This window comes from Eptesicus fuscus, chromosome 3, assembly GCF_027574615.1.
Source record: "Eptesicus fuscus isolate TK198812 chromosome 3, DD_ASM_mEF_20220401, whole genome shotgun sequence".
NCBI classification, from domain to species: Eukaryota; Metazoa; Chordata; class Mammalia; order Chiroptera; family Vespertilionidae; genus Eptesicus; species Eptesicus fuscus.
The window spans coordinates 41,757,013-41,784,332 of NC_072475.1; the positions used below are offsets into that span (position 1 = coordinate 41,757,013).

General features: G+C 42.7%; 1 protein-coding gene across 1 annotated transcript in view; it reads right to left on the reverse strand.

Moving 5' to 3' along the window:
* Positions 1-26,972, reverse strand: part of MCF2L2 (MCF.2 cell line derived transforming sequence-like 2) — a 149,675-nt gene extending 122,703 nt beyond the window's left edge. The window contains 7 exon segments of the mRNA XM_028146668.2: positions 2,781-2,900; positions 3,347-3,461; positions 4,040-4,164; positions 10,151-10,300; positions 12,780-12,896; positions 24,190-24,309; positions 26,848-26,972. Of these exon segments, the coding sequence (XP_028002469.2) occupies positions 2,781-2,900; positions 3,347-3,461; positions 4,040-4,164; positions 10,151-10,300; positions 12,780-12,896; positions 24,190-24,309; positions 26,848-26,937 (837 nt within the window). The 5' untranslated portion in view covers positions 26,938-26,972.
* Positions 26,973-27,320: the final 348 nt, after the last annotated feature.

A 27,320-nucleotide genomic window follows, 5' to 3' on the forward strand; every position in this document is an offset into this window, starting at 1 on the left:
ACAGAGTATTCCTATGTCCCGTGACCATAGGTTGTGCCCAGCTCCAGTCAGCGATCTTTAAAGTATGTACCAAGGATCACAAGTCCAAGGAGGTGGGCAGATGAGAGAATGTGGATGCAGTCATGCAGACCCAAACCCACTATTTAAAACACAATCCAGAGCACCCAGCAGTGGCTTCCCGTTCCATAAATATAAACTAGGAGCCACTGCTGCATGGCTGGAAGGTCACTCTACTGAAATGAATGAATAATAATAATAGCTTCTGAGTTCTGACCACTTACTATGTTCCACATACTCACTACAGCCCTAACTCATTCTGTCCTCCCAGGGACTCTGTGAGGTGGGAATTACTATTTCAGATGAGGGGAAATGTTCAGAGAGGCTGAGAAACTTGACTAGGTTGAGAATAAAACCCAATCCTCACAGCCATTGCTCCCACCTTGTTCTGACCTGGCTGACTCTGCTCCAGCTGCATTCCTTGAACTCACTAACCTCATTCCTGCCTCAAGACCTGGCACTTGCAGCTTCTCTGCCTTGAAGGCTATCCCCCAAATCTTTGCATGGCTATCCAGCTCTCAGATCAAAAGTCACCTTCTTAGACAGGCCTTTCCTGACTACCCTAGCTCAAGTAGCAGCTCCAATCCCTTTCTATGAAATCCTGTTATCTTCTTCATACCACTTGTTACTATCTAATAGCATTATTTATTAGACTAGAGGCCCAGTGCATGAATTCGTGCACTGGTGGGGTCCAGCTGGCCCGCCCCGATGGGGGCAGGGCTGGCTAGGGTGAGGGGCCGCAGTCATTCCGGTTTTTCTAGTTGTTCGCCTGTTTGGTTGCTGGGCTTTTATTATATAGGATTACTTTTCCCTTTTCTGTCTCTCTCCAGTAGAATGTAAGCTCAATGAAAGCAGGGTCTTGACTTTCTGGTAATCACAGAACCCTGGGCAAGGAATACCTGGTGAATACCTGGTAAGTTGGTAAGCTACCTTCATGGTAGCTATGGCCACATTTTTCAAGCCCAAAATAAAGGTACTGGGCTTGCTTGATGAAGCTTTTTTTTCTAATATACAAATGTGTGTGTGTGTGTATGTATATATACATATATATATATATATATATATGTATATATATACATATATATATATGTGTGTGTGTGTATATATATATAATACATATATACATTTAATAAGGATTTCTTTTGAAAAAACTAAAATTACATAAAATTGTTTTTTTGTGTTCTATGAAAGAACACCTCACAAACATATGAAACTGAAGCATATCAGATACATGAAATTGTATCCCTTCATTGTTTGATAAACATTTCTTTTTTTTTTTAATGTATATTTTATTGATGTTCTACAGCGAGAAAGGGAGAGGGATAGAGAGCTAGAAACATCGATGGGAGAGAAACATAGATCAGCTGCCTCCTGCACATCCCCCACTGGGGATGTACCCGCAACCAAGGCACATGCCCCTGACTGGAATCAAACCTGGGACTCTTCAGTCCACAGGCCAAAGCTCCATCCACTGAGCCAAACCAGCCCGGGCTGACAAACATTTCTGATGACTGTGCCTCCAACACCAAAGTGTGTACGAGTAGCTATCAGTGGTCACGGATAGCACAAGAACTGCACACTAGGGAAGGATGGGATTCCTGAGTGAAAGCTCGTGCACAGGTGGGTCTGGGTGTTTGCGCAGGCGCGGAAGACCTCCAGCTCAGCATCCACAGCTGACAGCTCTTAGAACCAGCGTGGCCTTAGCTTACATTTGTTACTATTCATAAGGGAGTGTGTCTCTATACTGTGCATGTCAATCACCTGGGGATCTTATGAAAATGTAGATTCCAATTCTGAGATGGGGGCAGAAATTCCATATTTCTAACAAGTTCTCACTCAAGTGATATCCATGCTGCTCGCCAGAGGGATTACACCTTGAAAAGCAACTATCTAGTACTACAAAAGTACTATCCAGGAAACACGCCTCTAGACCAGCTCAGAAAGTAAGTGCTAACCATAGAGTACTTGCTCCCCAAGAGACAAAAATACAGAGAAGCTAATCAAAGAAAAGCAAAAAGGAACTTCTCTGGCAAGAGACGACTGAGCGTTCTTGAGTCACATTAAGACTAATATATTAAAATAGAATCACTGCTGAGTGCCGACCTGTGTGAAGATCTGGAAAGTTGTTTAATTCTGTTAAGAGAATTGAGAAATACATTCTCTTTTGCAAGTTTGATATTTACAGCTCTTGGGGCCTGAGAAAGGAGAAAGCACTGCCAACTCTGTTAGCAGCAGAACTTATGTGAACCCATTTCCCCCTTTTCACTGTCTTGCTTGTTTCAAACTAGTTGTTCTTTTTTTTTTTTTTCTGGTTTCCCCTTCTGAAGTTTCCCCTCCCTACCACCAACCCCCAGCCCAGACCTCCATATCCAGCCCAGTGGGTAATGTGCCCATTGTCACCTGCCCCCCCACCCTGCTGCTCCTCCGCTGGTAGGGATACCCTGAGGAGGGCAGGGCCGCCCAGAGCTCTCACCCCATCCGAGCCTCCAGTCTCAATGGGGTGCTTTGCAGCCTAAAGGGAACTCTGCACGGCAGGCATTACTCATCATAGGTGTTCATGTGCACATCTCCTTGGAGACCATGGGTTGGAGTGGGGTGACTGACAGGCCAGGCTTTGGACATTCCTGTGTCCTTTGGCAACCTTCCGACAATGAGTGGGCATATCTGTCACTGTCCACAGTGACTACCTTCCCAGTCCACAAAAAAGGGCAAAAAAAACAAACCTGGCCTTTTCTTTCCAGTTTTTTGTGTTCCTTAAGAAGTCGCTCCACACGCATCACACTGTCTCCGATGTCTGTAAATTCTGCTTGCTCTGCCAACAAGTTGTCCAGGGCAAGCTTAACCTACAAGACACATTAGAACAGTCCAGAAGTAAGCCAATGAGCATCCACCTGGAGGTAGAGGTTTGCTGTATTCTAAGAAAACTCAAAAGTCCTAAAAGGATTCAGGACCAATGGATATACAACTCATTAGCTTTCAGATGAAGCAGGGGTGGGGTGGGGTTGCTGAGACACATGTAGATGGAATAGTAAAGCTACATTCAACAGATTATCAATCAGAAAGGAAGATAAGCTACCACTGAAATACCATGGATGCCAGTAGGGAAACTGGATTCTAGAACATTAGTATCCCACTGAAAAAGTGAGAAGAGGATGTCTGAGAGGAAGGAGGGGGCTGGCATAGTGGGGGGGGGGGGAGAGAAACCCCAACACACAGAGTTCAAGGCAGAAGAGAGAACTGGAGGTCACCAAACCATAAAAGGAAGTTCTATGAAACAAGGAAAGAATACCTCACAAAAATTGTGCTCAAAGTGCTGTAGTTGTAGGCACTGACTAAGCTTCAGGTGATGCTTGGACCAAAACTGACTAAAGGCTTTTTCTGTTTCATCCAACTGAACTAGTAACCTGTCAAGAAAGAATGAGAAAGCGACATTGTGGTTAACTCTCATTTCCACAGGAGTCTGTGTAGGTTTATGTAGCTAACATCTATGTCTTTAGTCAGTGTTTTAAATTGTGGTAATGTCCTTATCCTGAAAGTCTGTGTCACCTATGGCTTTCTCATGGTCCCACGGCTTCCCATACCTTCCATTTTTCTACCAGGACACCTTCCCTGCCAGGCAGAAACTTTGCTTCAGCGGCTGTGCTTAGAACATGCCCCCGGTAACCTTACTTTCATGCTTTTTCTTTGACAAAGCACATCACCCAGACAAACTGTAATTTGGAAATGAAACTCAACCAATACTACCATCTCCCCTGAAATCCTGGGATGACAGCATTTCATAAGAGGACGGGATGGCATTCTCGTAAAAATATCTCTATAGCTGGATGCCAGATGGGTACCATCATTTTCCCATTGTTGCCTCTAATATTATTCTTTCTTGACCCTACCAAGACCCAAGACTATCTGTTCTAGTCTGTCCTCGGTTGTTTCAGATCATCTAGTTCTATTCTCTCCTAAAAAAGTATATTCCACCTTCACTCACCTTTCCATGGTAGCTACATTCTCAAGTTGATTGGGATTGAGCTTCCTGGTGGGACTTTTGGTTCCTGGTTCTTGAATACATGACAGCAATGTGGCCCCTTGCTTTCCAAGTAATTTTAGCTCATCCTAGAGAAAGAGAAATATAGTCTCTCTTATAAGAAATTAATGGAAAAAATTCTTGGTAGATTCGGAGTATGGAAAATGGTATACCTTTCACTCAGGGAATTAAATGCTAACAATTAAAGCTGCCTATTTATAAAATTAATTTATTTATTCGTAATGGCTAATACTACACATGACAAAATTAAAAATATACAAAAGGATATATATGGGGAAAAAGCTAGTTTTTTGTCCACAGCCCATCTACTTTCCCTCTCCAAAAGCTACAACTGTTAAATTTTGTGTGTATCTCAAGCTGTTGTAAATTAAAAGCAAAGTTAGTTAATAAAAAATGGTTCGAATCCAAGACAGTGACCAGAAACAAGAAAATGGCAGATAATGAATGTTAAATGCTGGGAACTGTCACACATAATAACGCAACAATTGCTAGTTAACCAGAAAAAAAGAAAAAACAAACAAACAAACAAACTTCATTTGGTCTCATCAATGAACACCTGCTCTCCTTCCACCTACTTCCAAAAAGCTTGGCACAGAGCATTGGTGGTATAGTGGTTAGCATGGCTGCCTTCCAAAAAGCTTGGCAGAGGTGGATGGCAATTTCAGTTTGATGTGGAAAGATTCATACTTCCAAGGCAACTCTATTCTGCTCTTTGTACATGGAGACCTAGGGCTTTGCAATTGGGGAAGCGTCAGGCTATCTCCTTCCAAATCCAACAGCTCTTGTCCCCTGCTCACACAGTGCAGGTGTCTCAATGCCCTGAACATTAACCATGGGGCAAGGCAAAAGAGGTGAAGCCTGGCCTAGAACTTTGCTCCCAGGGGTTCTGGTTTTGATTCCTGGGTAACACACGATGCTAGTCTGGTATGCTGAGAGTGAAAGTCCCATGGTTACAGAACAGTCACACCTGTGCACATAAACACTGACTCTCTTCCTCCAGGCCTAGCCACCTCCAGCCTTCACACAACCTCCAGCTTATTCCCTGTGGGAGGAGTTTTATACTCTTCACTCTGGTCACAAAGAAGTCCGGCACTCTCAACGGCATGCCTTTGCTCCTTGTCTCCCACCCCATTCCAGTATTCACGCACTTGAAGGCTTCCACTGTCCACTCTCAGCCTCATGACAGATTTGGTTTCTCTGATCTAGCCCCGCTGTGGCTCTGTCCACTGCAGGTAATGCCTCAAGGTGGCCACTTGGCTGGTATTTCTGCCTGAGAACTGGATATATCCCTTCTTTTCCATTCTAGGTATCAGCCCTCATTTCTTCTTATCTCACCAATGTTCATGAAATATTTGTAGGTTGGATGAATTAATAATAGTCTAAAGGAAACCAGGTTACAGGTGAATAGACAAGATAAGCCTGGGAGTGGGGGAAGCACTCATTAGTAGTACTCATAGCTTTTCCCTCCTCTTCTTACCCACTAAAAAGAGTCCTGGCTTCTTTTCTCACTCAGTTTCTTAACTGCCCCCGAGCTTCTAGCATTCCTGCAGTATTCTGGCATTAGCCATTATTAGAAATATATATAGTCTGTAGGGGTGTGTGTGTGTGTGTGTGCATGATACAGAATTGGGAGGAAACGTGGAGGGGCCCAACAAAGAAGAGGCATATTGCCGAGGGAGATAGGAAGAGAGATACACTGTTCCAGTACCATTTGCTGATGTTATCCATTCATGTGTCTCTGTGAATTCATGCAGATTGGGGTCCCAGGGGAAGACCAGTGCCCAGGCACCAGGCAGGCTGCAGGCTAATGCCTGAACCAAGGATTCTTAAAAACTTCTAAGACTATTAGATTATTTCTAGAGGCTATGAAATTCTGATTGTCTTCTTGACTATTTGTTACTTTGGTAATATTGATGGAATTGTCATCTCTGAACAAAACTGAATGAATACTGAATGGAACAAATACTGTCTACTAAGCAGTATTCATATTTGTAAAGATTGCTTATCACATGATTGAAGGACCATTGGCACTTTCCCCTCTCTCCTTGCATGATGAAAAAAGGCCTATGGGTCTGTTAAACTTCTTATTTTAGCAACAACAACAAAAATGAGAGTCTGACCCTCTTTAAATGAACACATGGTACAGTGTCTTAGTTGACTAAAGCACCTAAGTGTGGAAGGCCAATGCCCTGTGTTTATGGCCTAAATAAGACCAGAAAAGAGGTGAGAATCACCTTTTTGGGGGCTCAGGAGGGAAACTGCCTATTTCTGTGAACTGCTTCCAAGAGCAGCTCAGAATAAGACAGTAGGGTCATAAATAGGGTAAGAAAAGTACATATCTGCACTGGGTTTGTAGTTAGCATATTGTTGTCTTAGGGCCCAAGGATCTTTTCTTTTTAAACTTGAGATATGATTCATATACCTTAAAATTCACCCTTTAAAGTATATAATTTCGTGGGTTATTTTTCCAAAACATTTTCATCACCCCCAAAAATAAATCCCATACCTATTAGCAGTCCTCTACATTTCTCCTTCTTCCAAGCCCCTAGCAACCACCAATCTATCTGCTTTCTCTAGGGATTTGTGTATTCTCAACATTTCATATAAATTGAATCATACAATATGTGGCTTTTGTGTCTGCTTCTTTCACTTCATATAGTTATTTCAAGGTTTGATATACCAGTGTAGCCAAAAGAGAAGAGATGATGTTTTTGGAAGATAATTTTGAAGAAGTCAAAATAAGTATATTAGAATTATTCTAATTCCATAAAGACTCAGTAAATGAAGCCAGGCTGCAAAAGTTCTCAAATTCGATGACCCTCCTATTTTGATTGGTTGATTGTTAGAGGCAACTAGGTGCTTATGTGGATCTAAAATAAGGGATCCCAAGCCCTAGACAGTTAGCTTAGTGCAGTGGTCGGCAAACTCATTAGTCAACCGAGCCAAATATCAACAGTACAACAATTGAAATTTCTTTTGAGAGCCAAATTTTTAAAACTTAAACTTCTTCTAACGCCACTTCTTCAAAATAGACTCGCCCAGGCCAGTGGTATTTTGTGGAAGAGCCACACTCAAGGGGCCAAAGAGCCACATGTGGCTCGCGAGCCGCAGTTTGCCGACCACAGGCTTAGTGGTAAGAGCATCCGCAAAGGGTCATGGGTTTGATTCTGGGCAAGGGCACGTACCTCAGTTGCAGGCTTGATTTCCCCAGCCCAAGTAAGGGCACATGCAGGAGGCAACCAATTGATGTGTCTCTCTCTCTCACATGGATGTTTCTCTCTCTGTCTCTCCCCCTCACTTCCACTCTCTCTAAAAAAAAAGAAAAGAAAAGAAAAAGAAAATCAATGGAAAAAATATCCTCAAATGAGGATTAACAAAAAAATTAAAAAATAAAGTAAGGGATCCCAAAAGTCCCCAGGAGAAAGGGAATCAAGCTATCAAGCCAAATTTCTTAATGCTGTTCTGTTTAGACAAAAACTTTCCAGGTTGGGAGAAAGCTGTAAATCATACACTATAACTTACATATCTATTTAAGTAGCTTTAAAAATTCACTGTTCTGAGGAATGAATCTTATATTGGTTTTTCACTTGGAAAAGGTGCTTTCCAAATGGAAAAACTGTTTAATTAGTTATAGAATGTTTGATAAGTAATATGCTCTAATAAGAATAAAATAATATGTATAAATAACCATAAAAGTTACTAAGCGTTTAATAAAAGTTTAAACGTATTATTTTTCAAGATATAAACCCTTTCTCTCTTTAAAGCATTTTTGGATGGAAAAAAAGGAAAAATGTAACCCTAGTTTAATTATCTTGGTATTTCTGCTTCTAACTTATAAGATAAGGAACCAAGAAATCAAAATTTATGTTAGACCAAAAATTAGCAATCACAAAAAGGCTTTAAAAAACCCTCTGTATTGTCTTTAAAGGGATATTAATACTACTTGGCAAAATAAAGACAGAATAATTATATTTTCATCTAAATTCAATTAATATTCTTACTCAAGATAAAGACTTGGACAAATTAAACTCTGGGAATTTTATCTTAAAATAATTATAGGTCTTTTCCATGATTTTAGGGCAGCACAGAATATAAATGTAATATAACAGTTTAGTTTATGTAAGACTTTGCATTTACTTTCTTATTAAAAGGCTAATTAAGTGGAATCTCCTAAATTCCTTTCTTTTGTCTTATTGGTTAGACATGGGTGTTTAACCAAATTCAGATAAGACAGAGTATAAAGTAATTTCTTACCAATGTCAGACAATACTGCAAATTATGTGGATCTACAAAGTTATTCCACCACATAATCAGAGGGAAGTTTTAGCCTTCTTTGTGCAGGGTTGTGTTTTAATACCAACAACAGCTTGTTGCCATGCCCAAGGAAGTGGCCTTATTTAATCTTGGAGGGTGGTTCTTTTCCCCCCTTTCCCTCTGTGGACCGCTTCGCCTGTGTAGACATGATGGAACACCCATCCATCTGCCTTTCCCGGGAACCCTCACAGCGCATACAGCAGGACCTCCCTAGCTGATTTCACCCCTCAGATACGTGTCCTCATTTAAATGGAAAATGTTTTACCTTTTCCCCAGAGACCTCCCCGATTGACCACATTGTCATCTCAGTGCTTCTACAACCTCTCCAAACCATCCTTGGATTGAGGCAGAGAGCACACTTGCTCATGAGCCCAGGCCCGGAGCTCTGTGCCCAGTGCCTTCCTGCCATGCTCCACATTCTCAACATCACATAGGTATACTAGCTGACCGCTCTACAGGCTCCCAGAGTCTATGACCTGTGGGCCGGGACCACCAACCCTTTTCTGGCAGACTTCACAGAGGCACCCTAGACCTGGCCTCTGCACCCCATACCATCTCTTCCAAGAATCATGGGAGGTGAACTTGGGTAAAGAAAAAGGTCAAACGTTTAAGGGATATTTTTAGGGAAGATTATCTAAATGCTTCCAGGATGCTTTCCGGCTTTCACACAGTTCCCAGCCAGATCTTTAGGTGACTCAGAGTTATCTTGGGATAGATTTTGAACTCTTTTTTCGCTAGCAACCTCCTTAAAAATAGAATTAAACAGTGCTCCCCGACACATGGAAGAATTCATTTGCCTCATTAATGAGACTCTGAGACTCCCCTAACTAAACTATGTGTTCTTTGAGTTTGCAGTCTTTGTTTATTTGTTTTCCTGGCATGTAGTGTGGAGTAGTCGATAAATGTTGAATAAATGAACAAATAAATCAACCACTTAGCAAAGCATGTTTGCAGATTTTGGGTCAGGTCTTCCCAAGCTCCATGCAGCAGGAGTACAAGCAATGCCTAGCTGTCTCAACCTGCTAATCCTCAGTTTGCTGCCCACTTGAGTTCTGGTCTTCTATGAAATAATAGATTCCGTATTCAGTCTGTTTGTGTTTCTGGAGGCAGAAAATGGCTTGACACCCATCCATGAAGACTTCCCTTCACTGCATGAAAGAACCTGCTAAGCTCCCTCGTCAGCAACTCATAAAAACAGTTCTGACGTATTTTTTGTGAATCACTTAATAGGTGCCTCTCCTTAAACCCAGTTCAGAGCGTTTTCCCTAGTCCTATTCCTCAAGTTAATCCCCAAATAAAAAGACACATCCCTGGAAAGTGAAGCAATATGTCAGCTTGGTAGGCAGCCCCAGATTTCACAACAGCCCCAGAAAAGCTTATGCTTCAAAAGCTGACTCCTGCTCTCACTGCACTTTCAGCCTCTTGCATCTTGCTCTGTCCTGAGCTGCCCTTAAAGGGATGCTCGCCCACCTCATCTCGCCAGCACAAAGCTGGAATGAGTTTCCCTTTGCTGGTATGCTTCTCACAGGCCTTAACTGCAATCCTTCTACATGCACCATCCAGTCTCAAAGAGGTTTTCTCTTCACATACCGCCCACCCCAAAGGCTGAAGATGTTCGATGGTTCCCAAGTCACTGGAGAAGAGGGAAGAAGATAACTTAATTCTGCTCCCAGCTCTCTCCAGGAGGCTGACCATCTGCTGGCACAAAGGCTGAACTGTGAGAGGCCACTGACCACTCACCTGCAGCTTGTCCCGCTGCTTTGTGTGGGACATGAGCAGCTCTGCAGTAGACGGCACGCCTCTGGGCAGCTCTGTCGCGGCCAGGTGGGCCCCAAACGTCTGAAGCATCTGGGCAGTGGTCTTCAATGTCAAGGCAAAGTTTTCAATGGCCTGGAAGGTCAGACAATCATAACAGTGTGGCAGGATTAACATTCACACTATGTTATATCAATGGAAGGACAGTAGAATTAGCTACCACTTCCTGAGTACCTACAAAGGACCAAGTATTATACTCGGTGCTCTACATTTGTCTACCAGCTCAAAACTCCAGAGTGGAAGGTATTTTATCTCCATTTTATAGAAAAGGGAATTTCAACAGGTCAAGTGAATTGCTCAAAATCCTATTACTTGGGCAGTAAGAAAGGAAGGAAAGCAGTATTCAAACAAGGTAAGCTCTTTCAATTTCAGAATTCTGTTTGTTACCTTAAGAACATGTAACATTAGCCCTAGCCAGTTTGGCTCAGTGGATAGAGCATTGGCCTGTGAACTGAAGGATCCCGGGTTTGATTCTGGTCAAGGGCACATGCCTGGGTTGTGGGCTCGATCCCCAGTTGGTGGCATGCAAGAGGCAGCCGATCAATGATTCTCTCTCATCATTTATGTTTCTATCTCTCTCTCCCTTTCCCTTCCTCTCTGAAATCAATAAAAATATATTTAAAAAAGAACAAAACATGTAACATTAAATCTGGCTCAGGATTTACACTAGATAAAACGCTATAAAGGGCAAGACCACTTACCCCTCCTCTAATAAACCCTTCCTTCTCTTCTAGCCCCTACATGGCTCTCTATCCGCCCCATCCCCTGCACACACACACAGCCAGGCTGCCTCTCATGACCTTTAACTGAGTCATTTCTGTCACATGTGGGGAGAGACGGGGGCCTTTTCCTTTACAAAAATGTACCTTATCCTGTGTCCCTTCCACTCACAGACCCTATTCTGCCATTAAAGGAATACCTGCTAATGAGTTAGTGACTTCGCAGCTAATATCCAAGGTGAGATATCTGCATTTTAGCAGAGTGCTGTAGAAAACCTGGCCTAACCTAGAAAAAGTGGCACTGACCATCAGAAGAGCTAGTTGAAGGTGAGCAACTGTTCAGAGTCCCCCAAGTCCTTCCACTCAGCCAGACTGGACCTGCCTCGCCCACTTCCCTCTGCTCCTGAGACAATTTTGTCCCTGAAGGTTAAGCACAATGCCACATTCATCTCTTCCCCCAGGGCATGGTACTGTGCCTGGCAAACAGGTGGCCCAAACAACTATTGAATGGATGAATGGTAGGAGCAAAGAGATTGTGTTATTTCAAAAAATAAAATAAAATAAAATCTAAGGCAATTTGGAAAAAATGAACAGCATAATACAATAAAGGACAGATAGAGAAATCAGAGCAAAAGGGAGAGCTGGCTAGCCCAGTAAAGCTGGTGCAATAGAAAAGTTCTTTTAATTTTTAAAGTAATGTATTAAAACTCTAGAAAGTGAAGAAAGAAAGCCTAGAAGCACTCCAAGTTCCACATTTTATGTGATTTAAAGAAATTGCATCCTGGACGACCTTCATCACATTTATACATGACATTCTACATTAGTTTCCCTCCATATCTCATATTTAGGCTTATTTAGAATTACATGTTTGTGAAGAACTTTACGTTCTTTTTTTTTTTTTTTAATAAGATTCTCTTGGAGTCACCATCATTATGGTGAAACTGATGACAAGTTTAAAGGGTTCTTGCCCAGTTCATGGGCTCTCTTCTACGTTTTGGGAAGGGACGTGCCTTCTTTGGAATTACATGGCATATGAAGAAGTGAGGGAGGGACTAGAATATGTTGCTCTGAAATTGTGTTGTTAGAAATCTATTTTGTTTCATTCTTAAATTTCCCTTTTAAAAAAAATTGCAATTAATTTGAACTACTAATTAAATGTAGTTCAGGTATTGGGCAACCTGTTTCCTAAGTGACCAGATACAGACAGGTATGCTGACGCTGCCGTCAGGGTGGGCATGGAGCTTCTGATTTTGCTTAGAAAACCTAATTTTTTCAAGGGCATAGGGGCTAAGAGAGCAGGGGAATGGACATGACAACTTTTTATAGAAACACATTATTTGGTGAGGTTCAATTTTACTTTTTCCTCAGTTATTCTGACCCTTCTAGTTTAGCATAATCGCCACAAATATGAATAAGTAGGGAAAGTAAAACCCTATATAAGTCAGGTACTTTCACAGCTTCCTGTCTGTCTATACATTAGAATCACCTGGGGAGTTCCATGAGCCACGAATGACCGAGACCCATCCCAACTCAAATAAATTAATTTCTCTGAGCTGTAGCAAGGTATTGGTTCTTTGAAAATTCCCCAGGTGCATTCTAAGTCGAGTCCCCAAGACTCCCATGCCAGACAATCAGGTGAGGTGAAGGGAGTCAGCAGGAGAAACTCCAGCCTTTTCCCTTCACCCTACTTTTCTCCCAACCTGAGGCTTGGGAAACCCAACCTCCCCAGTGGTAGGTAGTCATAGGCAATGACCTCCCAACAGTTGATCTTAAACAACCCTGTCTTCGGGAAAACAAGGAGAGACGCTGAAAAGGGCACACAAGTTGGTACTCACAGTTCGATGATTGATCCACTGGCTGTGGCGATATTCCAGAGTTCCCCCTAAGTCCTCTGTCAGTTGGCTTTTGTCAATGTAGCCTTGAAGGTCAGAGACAGAATTTAACATAACGATCTATAAGAGGAAACAAATTAATATATTCCTCACAGATGATTAAATAGTAGCTCCTCTGGATTCTACTGTTAAGTAGTACGTCAACTCTGCCTTCTCGGAGATTTATATCCAAAATGGTTATGATGTCCAGCAGAGGAAGTCCCTTGCCACTTTCCCCCTTTGAGAGAAGAACGCCAGCCAAAGTGTGGAATAGTCTGTGACAAAACGGCGACTGGGATCAGGGAGCTCCGTTCTAAGCTGCCTAGAAGTCAGGTCTTGCTTGAAGTGAATTTTTGTCCCAAGTTCTGAGGTTAAGGTCTACTCTTTAGCCACCGAAATCAGGTGCTGTACCGAGACCTAAACATCCGTGATGAGAACCCCAATAACGGGTGGGCTGGTGAATATCAAAATAAAATTAGAAAACAGGGACCAACTGAGGAGTGCGTACTGAGAAGATTCACTACACGAATGCACTCCCATGAAGAATGCTGATGTACCCCCAATTTACCCTTATGGAGGAGGTCTGGAGGTAACAGGGAGTGGGTTTTCATAAATTAAAAATCCTGCTGATGAACACACCCGTGAGTGAATGCCCACACATCTAGAGGAAGGTGACACCGTCCAAACTGCCCCCAGGCAGGGCCCTGGCTCTCTGTCCCAGGCAATACACCACACCTCCTAGTCACTCCTGATCAGAAGCATGGATCCCTCCTTCCTATCTCTGAAATGTGTCCTCTGATGCCTTTACCTAATGACCTTATATTTCTTCACTCCTTGCTGATTATTTTGAAAATTGATTCTTGGTCAGAGAACATAAGAATACAGGCTTTCACCCTGGCTGGTGTGTCTCAATGGGTTAATTGTCATCCTGTGCATGGAAAGGTCATCGTCTAGATTCCCAGTCAGGGCACATGCCCAGGTTGTGGGTTTGATCCCCAGTCGGGGTGCGTACGGGAGGCACCCGTTTGATGTTTCTCTCTCTGTCTCTCCCTCTACCTTCCTCTCTCTGAAATCAATAAAAATGTAATCTTTAAAAAGAATATAGGCTTTCTTCTATTATCATATCATATTAGTCAAGTGGTAAGTCCACTTTGGAATGAAAACAATATTAAGTTAGGGCCTAAAGTCTATAGGTAAAAACGAAACTGATGTATTAATCCAATAAATATGCATTGAACTTCTAATAAACGCCAGGCTCTGAGGGATAAAATAGCAAGCATGACAGCCTTGCCTTCACGGAACTAAGGTTTAGTGGGATATGACTGCACAGAGCACTCTGTTAACTCATTGGCCCAGGACTTTCTCCTTCATTTCTGAAAAAGAGTTGGGGAATTTTTAAAAATATTTTTATAATATGAGAAAAAGAAAACAGAAAAACAATGTGAATCCATCTGTGTCTTCCTTTCCTAAAAAATTTAAACCACTTTTTGGAGTTTCAAAAAGATTTTTAATCTTTCTATAATTGGAAATTATCCTACCTAATAAAAGAGTAATATGCAAATTAACCATCACTCTCGCTACATGCACAAGCCACGCCCACCAGCCACGCCCACCAGCCAATCAGAGCGAGTATGCAAATAAACCCAACCAAGATGGCTACAGCCACAGAGAACAGGAGGGAGGCTTGGGTTTCCCTGGTAACAAAAGAAGCCAAGCTTTCTGCGAGCTGTTGCAGGCCTAAGCCTCCATTCAAGGCTACAAAGTTTCAATTGTAGAAGGTAAATAAATTCCAGATACCAGGGCCTCCGCTTAAGTTGCCAGGAGGCGTGGCCGGCCTGCAAACCACCACAGGCCCCTCACTCAGGCCGCCCCACACCCCAAGGGAACCCCCACCCTGATCCGGGACACCCTTCAGGGCAAACCAGCTGGCCCCCACCCCTGCACCAGGCCTCTATTTTATCTAATAAAAGAGTAATGTGCAGATTGACCATCACTCCAACACACAATATGGATGCCCCCATGTGGTCAAAGATAGCTGCCCCCATGTGGACACAAGATGGCCACCACAAGATGGCCAGCAGGGGAGGGCAGTTGGGAGGCACCCGGCCTACAAGGGAGGGCAGTTGGAGGTGATCAACCCTGCAGGGAAGGGCAGTAGGGGTGACCAGGCCGGCAGAGGATGGAAGTTGGGGGCAAACAGTCTGGCAGGGGACCAGTTAGACATCAATCAGGCTGGCATTGGAGTGGTTAGGGGGTGATCAGGCTAGCAGGCAGAAACAGTTAGGGGCAATTAGGAAGGCAGGCAGGCGAGCAGTTGGGAGCCAGCAGTCCTGGAGTGTGAGAAGGATGTCTGACTGCCTGTTTAGGTCCGATCCCACCAAGTCAGACATCCCTTGAGGGGTCCCAGATTAGAGAGGGTGTAGGCTGGGCTGAGGGACCCACCTCCCCCCACCCCCGTGCATGAATTTCATGCACTGGGCCTCTAGTAGGACACATAACAGGAAATTATCAAGTGAAAAATACTTTTTTCTTCTCAGAACAGTAGCAGCTTTGGTAATATTGGGATTTTTTTAATAGCATTATGCAACATCGTATTGGGCAGAAATAACTTTGCCCCACAGCCTGGAGTTTCAGAAACCTATCGTGCCAGGTCCAGGTCTTCCATGCCACCTCACTGGCAGGACTCTGCTTTCTCATCTTTCCCAAGGAAACCCCAATAAAGACTCTGATCTAGGTTTCCCCCTTCATCCTGCTTCTGCCTTCTGAGCAAAACCTGGGCATCCCCCGAGGGACTTGGGTGACAGGAGGTGACTTCCTCTCTGAGACCTGTGAGTATAATAAACTTCCGCCTTCAAGGTCATTCTCAGTTCCTACTGGGCACCACCAGCTTTACTGTACCATAACCAGCATGTACATTTTTAGAAGAGCTGCTATCCTATCTAATAATAGACAAATATGCAAATTGACCATACCTCCGACACACCCACAAGCCACGCCCACCATCCAATCAGAGCGAGTATGCAAATTAACCCAAACCGAGATGGCTACAGCCACAGAGAGCAAGGTTTCCTAGGTAACAGAGGAAGCCAAGCTTTCCGCCTGCCCTTGCCAGGCCTAAGCCTCCACTCAAGCTACAAAGTTTCAATTATAGAAGGTAAACAAATTCAAACAAATGGCAGCAGAATGGAGCTTGAGAGAGCAGGCCACGGTTGCCGCGGGCAACAGGGGAAGCAAAGCTTTCCACACACCCTGGCCGGGCCCACCTGCTTAAGGCAACAAAGTTTCAATTATAACCCCAACACAAATGGCTGCCTGCCTCGGAGGGAGCCCCAGGCTTGGCTCCACTCCAGGCTACAAAGTTTCAATTGTAGAAGGAAAATAAATCCCAGATACCAGGGCCTCCGCTTAAGTTGCCAGGGGGCATGGCCAGCCTGCAAACCACCACAGGCCCCTCGCTCAGGCCTCCCCACACCCCAAGGGAACCCCCACCTGATCCAGGACGCCCTTCAGGGCAAACCAGCTGGCCCCCACCCCTGTACCAGGCCTCTATCCTATTTAATAAAAGAGTAATATGCAGCCGAAACCGGTTTGGCTCAGTGGATAGAGCGTCGGCCTGTGGACTCAAGGATCCCAGGTTCGATTCTGGTCAAGGGCATGTACCTTGGTTGCAGGCACATCCCCAGTAGGGGGTGTGCAAGAGGCAGCTGGTCGATGTTTCTCTCTCATCGATGTTTCTAACTCTCTATCCCTCTCTCTTCCTCTCTGTAAAAAATCAATAAAATATATTTTTAAAAAAAGTGTAATATGCAGATTGATCATAACTGCAACACACAATATGTCTGCCCCCATGTGGTCAAAGATCCTGCCCCCATGTGGACACAAGATGGCCACCACAAGATGGCCAGCAGGAGAGGGCAGTTGGGAGGCACCCGGCCTGCAAGGGAGGGCAGTTGAGAGGGACCAAGCCTGCAAGGGAGGGCAGTTGGAGGTGATCAACCCTGCAGGAGAGGGCAGTTAGGGGTGACCAGGCCGGCAGAGGAGGGAAGTTGGGGGCAAACAGGCTGGCAGCAGAGTGGTTAGAGGGTGATAGGCTGGCAGGCAGAAGTGGTTAGGGGCAATCAGGAAGGCAGGCAGGCAAGCAGTTGGGAGCCAGCAGTCCTGGATTGTGAGAGGGATGTCTGACTGCCCGTTTAGGCCTGATCCCGGCGGGATCGGGCCTAAACGGGCAGTCGGACATCCCTTGAGGGGTCCCATATTGGAGAGGGTACAGGCTGGGCTGAGTGACAACCCCCCTCCGTGCACAAATTTCGTGCACCGGGCCTCTAGTAGATTAAGAATGTCCTATCTATTCCTTTTCAGTATACATTTATGCTCTTATGTATAATTGCTTAAAGCTGTTCTTTCAGAGAGATCTGTGATCTTATCATTATGAAAGAAGCCCTTCCTGTATTCTGTCACACAATCCATGTTAAGAAACCAGTTTGTATGACCATAGCCTTAGCCACTTCACATAATTTTCTCAGGCTGCTATGAGGATAGCTGTTCTAGAATAGATCGGTGCCAGCAATTGGCTCTCAGAAACCCTTTGCTATTTCAGAGCAACCCTCTCCTTGGCTAAAGGTACAGCGAGGCTAAGTCACTTAACTACTATTATATCCCGGTCTACCTGGTTCTTGTAAGAATCAGGCAAAATGAACTCCTTTCCCCTCACTCAACCTGTGAAAATATAACTATTATCTCACTAGAAATGAGCAGGGAGATCCTATATAATAAAAGCCTAATATGCAAATCGACCAAATGGTGAAATGACCGGCCACTATGATGCACACTGACCACTAGGGGGCATATGCTCAATGCAGGAGCTTCCCCCAGCCCACAGGCCCCAGACCAGCCAAGGTGGGTGCCAGTGCCCCCCGTCCACCCCCAAATTGCCTGCCAGTCGCCCCACAGATCAGCCCTGATCACCGGCCAGGCCTAGGGACCCTACCTGTGCACAAATTTCATGCACCGGGCCTCTAGTGTTATAATAAGAGAGGACAGGATGCTACAAAGTAAAGTGCTAATATCACAATCATGTTTCACTAACAAAGTAAAGAAGACAACAAACAGTTTGAACTGTCATAAAAAGAACAAAATATATTTTGAAGATTGAGTCCATCAGCATAGTAACCTAGGACTCTGAATTCTGTGGCACAGCAGAGCTGTGAGAGGAATGCAATCTTCTCTGTAAGTTTATCTTATACAATAAACTTTTTGCATTAAAAAATACCCTGCTAAATGTGCCAATAGTTTAGCTGACTAAGAGTTTTCTAAAAAGTTGATTTTAGTTTAAAATTAAAAGTGTAATGGATAGGGAATCAATACATTACCACAAACAGAAGTAGCTAAAAAGACATAGTATCAAGATAAAGCAGGTGTTCATTCTCTCCTTAGTATATAGATGTACCATGTGAGAAGCAGGGCATAAATCACATATGTACTAGTATCTGTGTACATATTATCACATGGAGAGGTGTGTTTTATACACAACCAGGGAAACAAACACATATGACATTTGGTCAAATGCTTATTTGACCAAACAAGTTCAAATTCCTTGTTTTGGGGCATTGTATTTTTTTTCAATCACTTACTACATATATGTATGTATAGATCGTTATATGTATATTTACCTCTCGCTATATTAATATATGTAATACATTATTTACAGTATATAGAAATAAATATATTATGTATGTATTATATCATGTATTATATTACATAGTATTAACATATTATATATTAATATAATGCATGTATGATATATTAACATAATATAATATGGCCTGGCTGGCATGACTCAGTGGTTGAGCTTTGACCTATAAACCAGGAGGTCATGGTTTGATTCCCTCTCAGGGCACATGCCAGGGTTGTGGACTAAATCCTCAGTAGGGGGTGTGCAGGAGAGAGCCAACCAATGATTCTCATCATTGATGTTTCTATTTCTCTCTCCCTCTCCCTTCCTCTCTGAAATCAATAAAAATATATTTTAAAAAAACATAATATAATATGTACTATATATAAAGAGATGTACATATCTATATAATAATGCACATAGAGAAGCAAATAATAAATAATAAAGCAAATGGGGATTAAAATGCTACCAGGTAAATGAATCTGGGTAAAGATCATGAAATATTCTTTGCACTATTCTTATTCTTAAAGTTGTTTTCATGAGTTTGAAATTATTCCCAACTAAACAAAAAATATATATTAGAAATTTTTTATAACACTATAGATTTATCTTATTTATTTTTCTATTTTTTGTTTTTACATTTTTCAATTGATATATCATTTACATTTTTAAATGTACAGGTTTTAAGGGTATAGTTAAATTAGTTTTGACAAATGTAAACACACATGTAACACCATCCAGTCAAGATATAGTACATTTTCCCAGAAAGTTCCCTAACACCTCCTTCCAATCAATCTCTACTTCCCCATACCCTAACAGCAGCTGCTGTTTGATTTTCTATCTACCATAGCTTAGTTTGCCTCTTCTTGAACTTTATATTCATTCATTTATATAAAATGAATCATAGAGTATGTATTTGCTAATGTCTAACTTCTTTCTCTCAAAGGAATATTTTTGAGATTCGCCCATTACTGTTGCATGTATCAGTACTTCACTCCTTTTTATTACTTAATATTATTTCATTATATGAATATTCCACACTTTCTTTTTTAAATTTATTTTTTTTTTTTAAATATATTTTTATTGATTTCAGAGAGGAAGGGAGAGGGAGAGAGAGATAGAAACATCAATGATAAGAGGGAATCATTGATTGGCTGCCTCCTGCACGCCCCCTACTAGGGTTCAAGCCCACAACCAAGGCATGTGCCCTTGACTGGAATCGAACCCAGGACTTTTCAGTCTGCAGGCCAATTCTCTATCCACTGAGCCAAACCGGCTAGGGCTTTAATTTATTTTTTGTTAAAGTACAGTTGACATGCAATATATTAGTTTCAGGTGTACAACATAGTGATTAGACATTAATATAACTTATACTGTGATCACCACAATAAGTCTAGTAACCATCTGTCACCAAAGTTATTATGATATTTTTTACTATTTTCCCCTGTGCTATACACATTGCACCCCCATGACTTGTTTATTTAGTAGCTGGAAGGTTGTACCTCTTATTCCCCTTCACCTTGTTCACCAATAGCCCTACCACCACCCCTCTGGCATCAGTTTATTCTCTGTATCTATGAGTCAGTTTCTGTTTTCTGTGTTTTTTGTTTGTTTATTCATTCATTTTGTTTTTAGATTCCACATATAAGTGAAATCTTACAGTACTTACCTTTCTATGTCACAATTTCTTTACTCATTCACCTGCTAATGGACATTCTTGTACATGCTTTTTTATAAGCATACTAGAGGCCCGGTGCACGAAATTCAGCCCAGCCTGTACCCTCTCCAATTTGGGACCCCTTGAGGGATGTCCGACTGCCCATTTAGGCCCAATCCCAGGGCAGTCGGACATCCCTCTCACAATCCAGGACTGCTGGCTCCCAACTGCTTGCCTGCCTGCCTTCCTGATTGCCCCTAACCGCTTCTGCCTGCCAGCCTATCACCCCCTAACCACTCTGCTGCCAGCCTGTTTGCCCCCAACTTCCCTCCTCTGCCGGCCTGGTCACCCCTAACTGCCCTCTCCTGCAGGGTTGATCACCTCCAACTGCCCTCCCTTCAGGCCTGGTCCTTCTCAACTGCCCTCCCTTGCAGGCTGGGTGCCTCCCAACTGCCCTCCCCTGCTGGCCATCTTGTGGTGGCCATCTTGTGTCCACATGGGGGCAGGATCTTTGACCACATGGGGGCAGCTATATTGTGTGTTGCAGTGATGATCAATCTGCATAGTACTCTTTTATTAGATAGGATAGAGGCCTGGTACAGGGGTAGGGGCCAGCTGGTTTGCCCTGAAGGGTGTCCTGGATCAGGTGGGGGTTCCCTTGGGGTGTGGGGCGGCCTGAGCGAGGGGCCTGTGGTGGTTTGCAGGTGGGCCACGCCCCCTGGCAACGTAAGCGGAGGCCCTGGTATCTGGAATTTATTTTCCTTCTACAATTGAAACTTTGTAGCCTGGAGTGGAGCCAAGCCTGGGGCTCTCTCCGAGGCTGGTAGCCATTTGTGTTGGGGTTATAATTGAAACTTTGTTGCCTTAAGGGGGTGGGCCTGGCCAGGGTGTGCAGAAAGCTTTGCTTCCCCTGTTGCCAGCAGCAACCCTGGCCTGCTCTCTCAAGCTCCATTCTGCTGCCATTTGTTTGAATTTGTTTACCTTCTATAATTGAAACTTTGTAGCTTGAGTGGAGGCTTAGGTCTGGCAAGGGCAGGCGGAAAGCTTGGCTTCCTCTGTTACCTAGGAAACCTTGCTCTCTGTGGCTGTAGCCATCTTGGTTTGGGTTAATTTGCATACTCGCTCTGATTGGATGGTGGGTGTGGCTTGTGGGCATGGCTTGTGGGTGTGTCGGAGGTATGGTCAATTTGCATATTTGTCTATTATTAGATAGGATGTTTTCATTTCTCTTGGGTGGGTCATAAGTTAAGTATATGTTTAACTTTATAAGGAACTGCCAACTGTTTCCACTGTGCTTGTACCATACCTTACTACTTTCAATAGCTGCAAAGTATTTAACCAATTGGGTAGACTATAATTTATTTAATCAGTCCCTGTTGTTTGGAATTAAGCTGTTTCCAATTACTTACTATTACAAACAATTTGGTAATGAACATCATTGTATCTGTAGCTTTGTGCACATGTATGAAAGTATCTGTAGAATAACTTTTATAGGTAGGTCAAAGAGTGTTTACATGGTAATTTTTTTAAAATAAATCTTTATTGTTCAGATTATTACAATTGTTTCTCCTTTCTTCCCCCCCATATCTCCCCTCCTCCCAGTTCCCACCCTTCCCTCTGCCCTTACCTCCCCCCCTCGCTATCCTTATCCATATGTGTATGATATTGTCCAGTCTCTTCCCATACCCCCCACACAGACACCCCCTTCCCCTGAGAATTATCGATCCAGTCCCATTCTATGCCCCTGATTCTATTATGTTCGTCAGTCTATTCTGTTCTTCAGATTTTTAATTCAGTTGACTTTTAGATTCACTTGTTGATAGGTATGTATTTGTTGTTCATAATTTTTATCTTTACTTTTTTCTTCTTTTTCCTCCTTTTAAATAATACCTTTCAGCATTTCATGTAATACTGGTTTGGTGGTGATGAATTCCTTTAGCTTTTTCTTATCCGTGAAGCTCTTTATCTGCCCTTCAATTCTGAATGATAACTTTGCTGGGTAGAGTAGTCTTGGTTGTAGGTTCTTGCTATTCATCACTTTGAATATTTCTTGCCATTCCCATCTGGCCTGCATAGTTTCTGTTGAGAAATCAGCTGATAATTGTATGGGTGCTCCCTTGTAAGTAACTAACTGTTTTTCTCTTGCTGCTTGTAAGATTCTCTCTTGTCTTTTGCCCTTGGCATTTTAATTATGATGTGTCTTGGAGTGGTCCTCTTTGGATTCCTTTTGTTTGGGGTTCTGTGTGCTTCCTGGACTTGTAAGTCTATTTCTTTTACCAGGTGGGGGAAGTTTTCGGTCATTATTTCTTCAAATAGGTTTTCAGCGTCTTGTTCTCTCTCTTCTTCTGGCACCCCAAAAATTCGGATGCTGGTACGCTTGAAGTTGTCCCAGAGGCTTCTTACACTATCTTCTACTTTCTGAATTCTCTTCTCTTCTTGCTTTTCTGGAGGCGTGTCCTTTGCCTCTTTGTATTCCAAATCATTGACTTGATTCTTGCGTTCCTCTAGTCTGCTGCTGGGTCTCTGTATAATTATTTTTTATTTCAGTCAGTGTATGTTTCATTTCTAGTTGGACCTTTTTCATATCCTCAAGGGTCTCATTAAATTTATCAGCTTTTTCCATGAAATTCTTGAAAAACCTTATAACCGGGTTTTGAACTCTATGTCCAGTCATTTGTTCTCCTCCATTTCTTTTGTTTGGGATCTGTTTCTTTGCCTCCTCATTTTCATTTTTGCTGCTTCCCTGAATTGGTAGGGTAGCTTTGTGTCCTATTGTGTCCTATTGGTTCAACGGGTCAGCCTCCCAGTTACCTGAGGTAGATGCTCTTGGTGCACCCCTTTTTAGACTGTGTGTACAGCCTTGTTGTAGTTAAGTCTTGATTGTTGTTGGTGTCACTGGGAGGAATTGACCTCCAGGCCAATTGGCTGTGAGGACCCACTGTGTCTCAGCCCTTCCGCGTTTGTTCTTTCTTTTTCCTTCTTAGTTGTAAATCTACCATTCAGCCAGCTTTCCTGTGGTTCTGGGTGGTAGACGCTTTGTCTTTTAGTTGTATTTTTGAAATTGTTGTGCGCGGCGGCAGTTTAGTTGTTTAACTTTGCTGCCATCTTGGTTCCTGACTCCATTGAATTATCTTCGGTAATTTTTTATAAATACTGCCAATTAGTCCTTCATTTTCATTATTACCAACTTCATTTCTATCAGCAAAGCATGAAAGTGCTGTTATCCCCACATCTCTACTAAAATTATAGATAAAATCTTTAGTTTGATTTCCTTTTGTAAGTGCCACAATGTTGGTTTTTATTTTCACTCTACAGTTGCCTATATTTATGTCACCCCCATATTTTAGATCCTTATTTTCTTTCACCCATACTACTACAATTTCCCTCCATCCTTCAGTCTCCTTCTACAGTCTTGGACACCCACCTTCAGAGTTATGTGACTCCAGTACCACTTACCCAATTCACTCAACTCAAAAACCTTCACTGGATCCCCATTGCCTACTAAATAAAATCCAGACCCTTATCCTTACATGAAAGACCTATTTCATTAATTCTACTTTTTCTTTCAAAAGAATATATATATATATATATATATATATATATATATATATATTACAACAAGGGGCTTCCCCCTGAACTTCACAGAAAGTGTGTACTTCCTTCCTCCAAGTCCTTACACATACTGCTTCCTCTGCCCAGCTGTCCTTCTCTCCCTCTCTACCTTTGGAGTCCTACCTTCTTAAAAACCCAGCTCCAGCTTGGCCAGGATGGCTGAGGGGTTGAGCGTCGACCTATGAAACAGGAGGTCACAGTTCAATTCCCGGTCAGGGCACATACCCAGCTTATAGGTTCCATCTTCAGTGTGGGGCCTGTAGGAGGCAGCCAATCAATGATTCTCTCTCCTCGTTGATATTTCTATCTCTTTCTCCCTCTCCCTTCCTCTCTGAAATCAATAAAAATATATATATAGATTTTAAAAACAGCTCCAGTGCCATCTTTTCCACTTGCTCCAACTAAATGAAGACAAGATAAAAGGTCATGCTCACCGGTACTTTCATTTTAAATTCATCTTGATAGTATTTAATTCCAATGTCAGTGATTGTCCTCTGGATAAAGCGAGATGGACGAAGGATGAATATGAGCTGCAAGTTTCCAGGAAATGCTACCTGGAAGGGTCATGAAAAGAGTCAGGGCAAATATCACATCCATTGGACTCCTCTTGCCTAAGATCACAAATGACAAAGTTAAAGTGGACACCATGGATGCCAAAGAATTTGAATATATTTCACATTTCAGAGCTAAAGAGATCTTAGCGATCAGATAATCCAAACCATTCCATAAAAACCAAACTAAATCAAACACACAAAAAATGTTTCTGATTATAAAAAACAATTCAAACTCTTTATGGAACAATTGGGAAATAAAATTATACATTAGAAAAAGGAAACCACTTATGATCTCATAACCATTTTTAATATTTTAACCCCATTACTTATAAGCTATTTTCTCTGCTTAAACATTTTTATCATGGTTAAACTCATATTATAGAAATATTTTGTAACCTACTCTTTTCACTAGATATTAATACCATGAGCTTTTATGCTTGATATTAAAAATTATTTAGAAATATTTTCATGGGTGCACAATTTATTTAACTATTACTTATAGCTAGTGATTTAGGCTTGTCCACATTTTTGCTTTAAAATAACACTGAAATGAACATCTTTACCCGTATTTTGGAACATTTTCTTAAGATAGCTTCCTGGAAGAATTACTGAGTAAAAGGCCTAGTATTTTAGGGTTTCTGATACATATTATTGCTATGTTGCTTTCCGGAAGCATTGTCTTCATCTTGTGGCGAGGTCCTGAGAAATGAGATAACTCAGATTCATATAACAACTTAGTGGCCAAGTTAGGAATCCAACTCTTCCTTTCCTCATGGCTTTCTATTCTTCCAGTGGTTCCCAAAAGCAACCTCCCGTGGTGTTTGTTAGGAAAAAAAATCTGGTCTTTGCCTGGAATGTTTTGATTCCTTAGGACTTAAATGAAGTCCAGGTATCTGTATTTTCAATGAGTACATGAAGAGATTCTGATTGGTAGCCAGGGATCCTGCACTATGGTATCTTTTATGCATAAGTGATTGATGTTTTTCTTGGACAAATTAGTCTCAAGTATTAGATGATTCAGGTGTCTTATATGGATCCTGGGAAATCAGAACTCCCCAGAGGTCAGACCTCTGGAATAGTCATGGGCACTGTCAAGTGTCCAAATCCTCCGGTCGTCAACCATCGTTGTAGTTATCTCCCCCAAAAAATCCTGTAACCAAAACTAAACCAAAGGGGTCAAACAATCCATGCACAAAGGAAGGGAGACTTCCCTTCTCCCATGTTTGAAATGCAACGTCCTAAACAGAACCTTGCATTTTGTTATGTCATGGCAGGAAATGAGCTGAGACACTCCTTGTGTATGGCTGAGGCTCTAAAGCCGTCTGAGGGATGTGTGCAGATCTGTGTGTGTGGCTGCCTCTGCACGTAGGCATAAGTGAGATTTCAAATGTCTCTCTCCTGTCTGAGCCTCTTTACACACATTACCACCCTGCCATATCCCATCCTCCTCAGCCAGTCCCAACTGCCCCAGGGAGTCCATGCTTTGGTGGAAATGCTGGTATGGTTTGCCCTGAGGTGTCTCTGCCTGCCCATGTGACTGAGTTCTCTGGTCTGAGATCCCTACAGAGAAAGGATACATCTACTTGCTAAAAGGCAACAAACAGGGATAAAAATCAGGCTTTTAAGATCAAAAGGAAGCCCATCCAAGGTTGTACAATTTAATGCCAAAAGTAAGCCCACCTTCAATCAAGCTACTTAAATATCATTTTGTCTGGTTTAGCTTGTGTCTTTCTAATATGTGAAAAAAATAATTTGAATACTGAAAAGAAGACTGTTTTAAAGTGGGTGACCCCCAAAGTAAACTCTAAGACAGGATTTGGGTATAAAGAGTTTAGTGAGGAGGTGATCCCAGGCAGCACATGAGGAAGTTGGTGGGGGGTGAGACAGTGATGGCTAGAGAGCCAATACATCAAAACAGGGATTGCTGTGGGCAAGAAGGGCTGGGAGGCCCTGGCTGGTGTGGCTCAGTTGGTTGAGTGTCATCCCCATGCACCAAAAGGTTGCCGGTTCGATTCCAGGTCAGGGCATATGCCTGGGTTGCAAGCGGATAGATGTTCTGCTCTCACATCGATGTTTCTCCCTCTGTCTCTCTCCCTTTCTCTCTCTCTAAAAATCAATAAAAATGTTTGTTTGTGTGTGTGTTTTTGTTGTTGTTTTTTTTTAAAGGTTGGGAGCCTCTGAAATACTATATGGAATATACCTCAGAAGTATCCCACTGAAGCTGGGGTATCTATCCACCAACTTCTCTGACTCAATAGCTGTAGGTCACTCCTGGGGCATTAACTTCCCAGCATTCTCTACCTATCCCTCTTCAGTGACCAGAGAAAGAAGTAGAGAGACTCAGGAAGCCTTTGACATGGAAAGGAATTCTCTGCAGTGACCTTCAGGTAGCAGAGGGGATATGGGTGTGACATAACAAAGACCTTCCCAAAATTTGGCATAAAATAATCACCTTTTTCCCTGTGACTTTGATATGAAATAATTGGATAGACTACGTAAATTACTTTTATTAAAAAAAGCACAAAAATAAATATTTACCGCTATTCGTGTCAAGGATGCTTTTATGGAGCTCCACTTGTCCCTTCGTCTGTCTATAACAATGATGAACCCGATGCCGGCAGCCTCCATGCTGCAAAAGAGGGTGGTCAGTATCAGAGACCAGGTGAGACACACAGGTTCTGGGCGGCTTCCTCAGGGGATGCAGTCTACAGCCTCCATGGCGCTCCAGGATCATGTGTAAACGCCCTGCACAGCACAAGGGAGTAACTGGGTCTGGCTTCCCTGACAAAGGAACCATCTCCTCCTCTCACCTGGCAGCCTAAACAACACAGAGATGGTTGGTGTTTCAAACCCTCTCAAGGCCTCTGCTTCAGGCTGGCAAAGTGTGAAACACCCAAGAGCACACGTGCCCATGCCTGAAAGAAGATGCACGTGTCAGTTGAGTACCACCTGTCCCAGTGTAGGCGGAGGACCTCAAGGCGGAGCTCTGCCATCGCCCCACTCCCAAGACT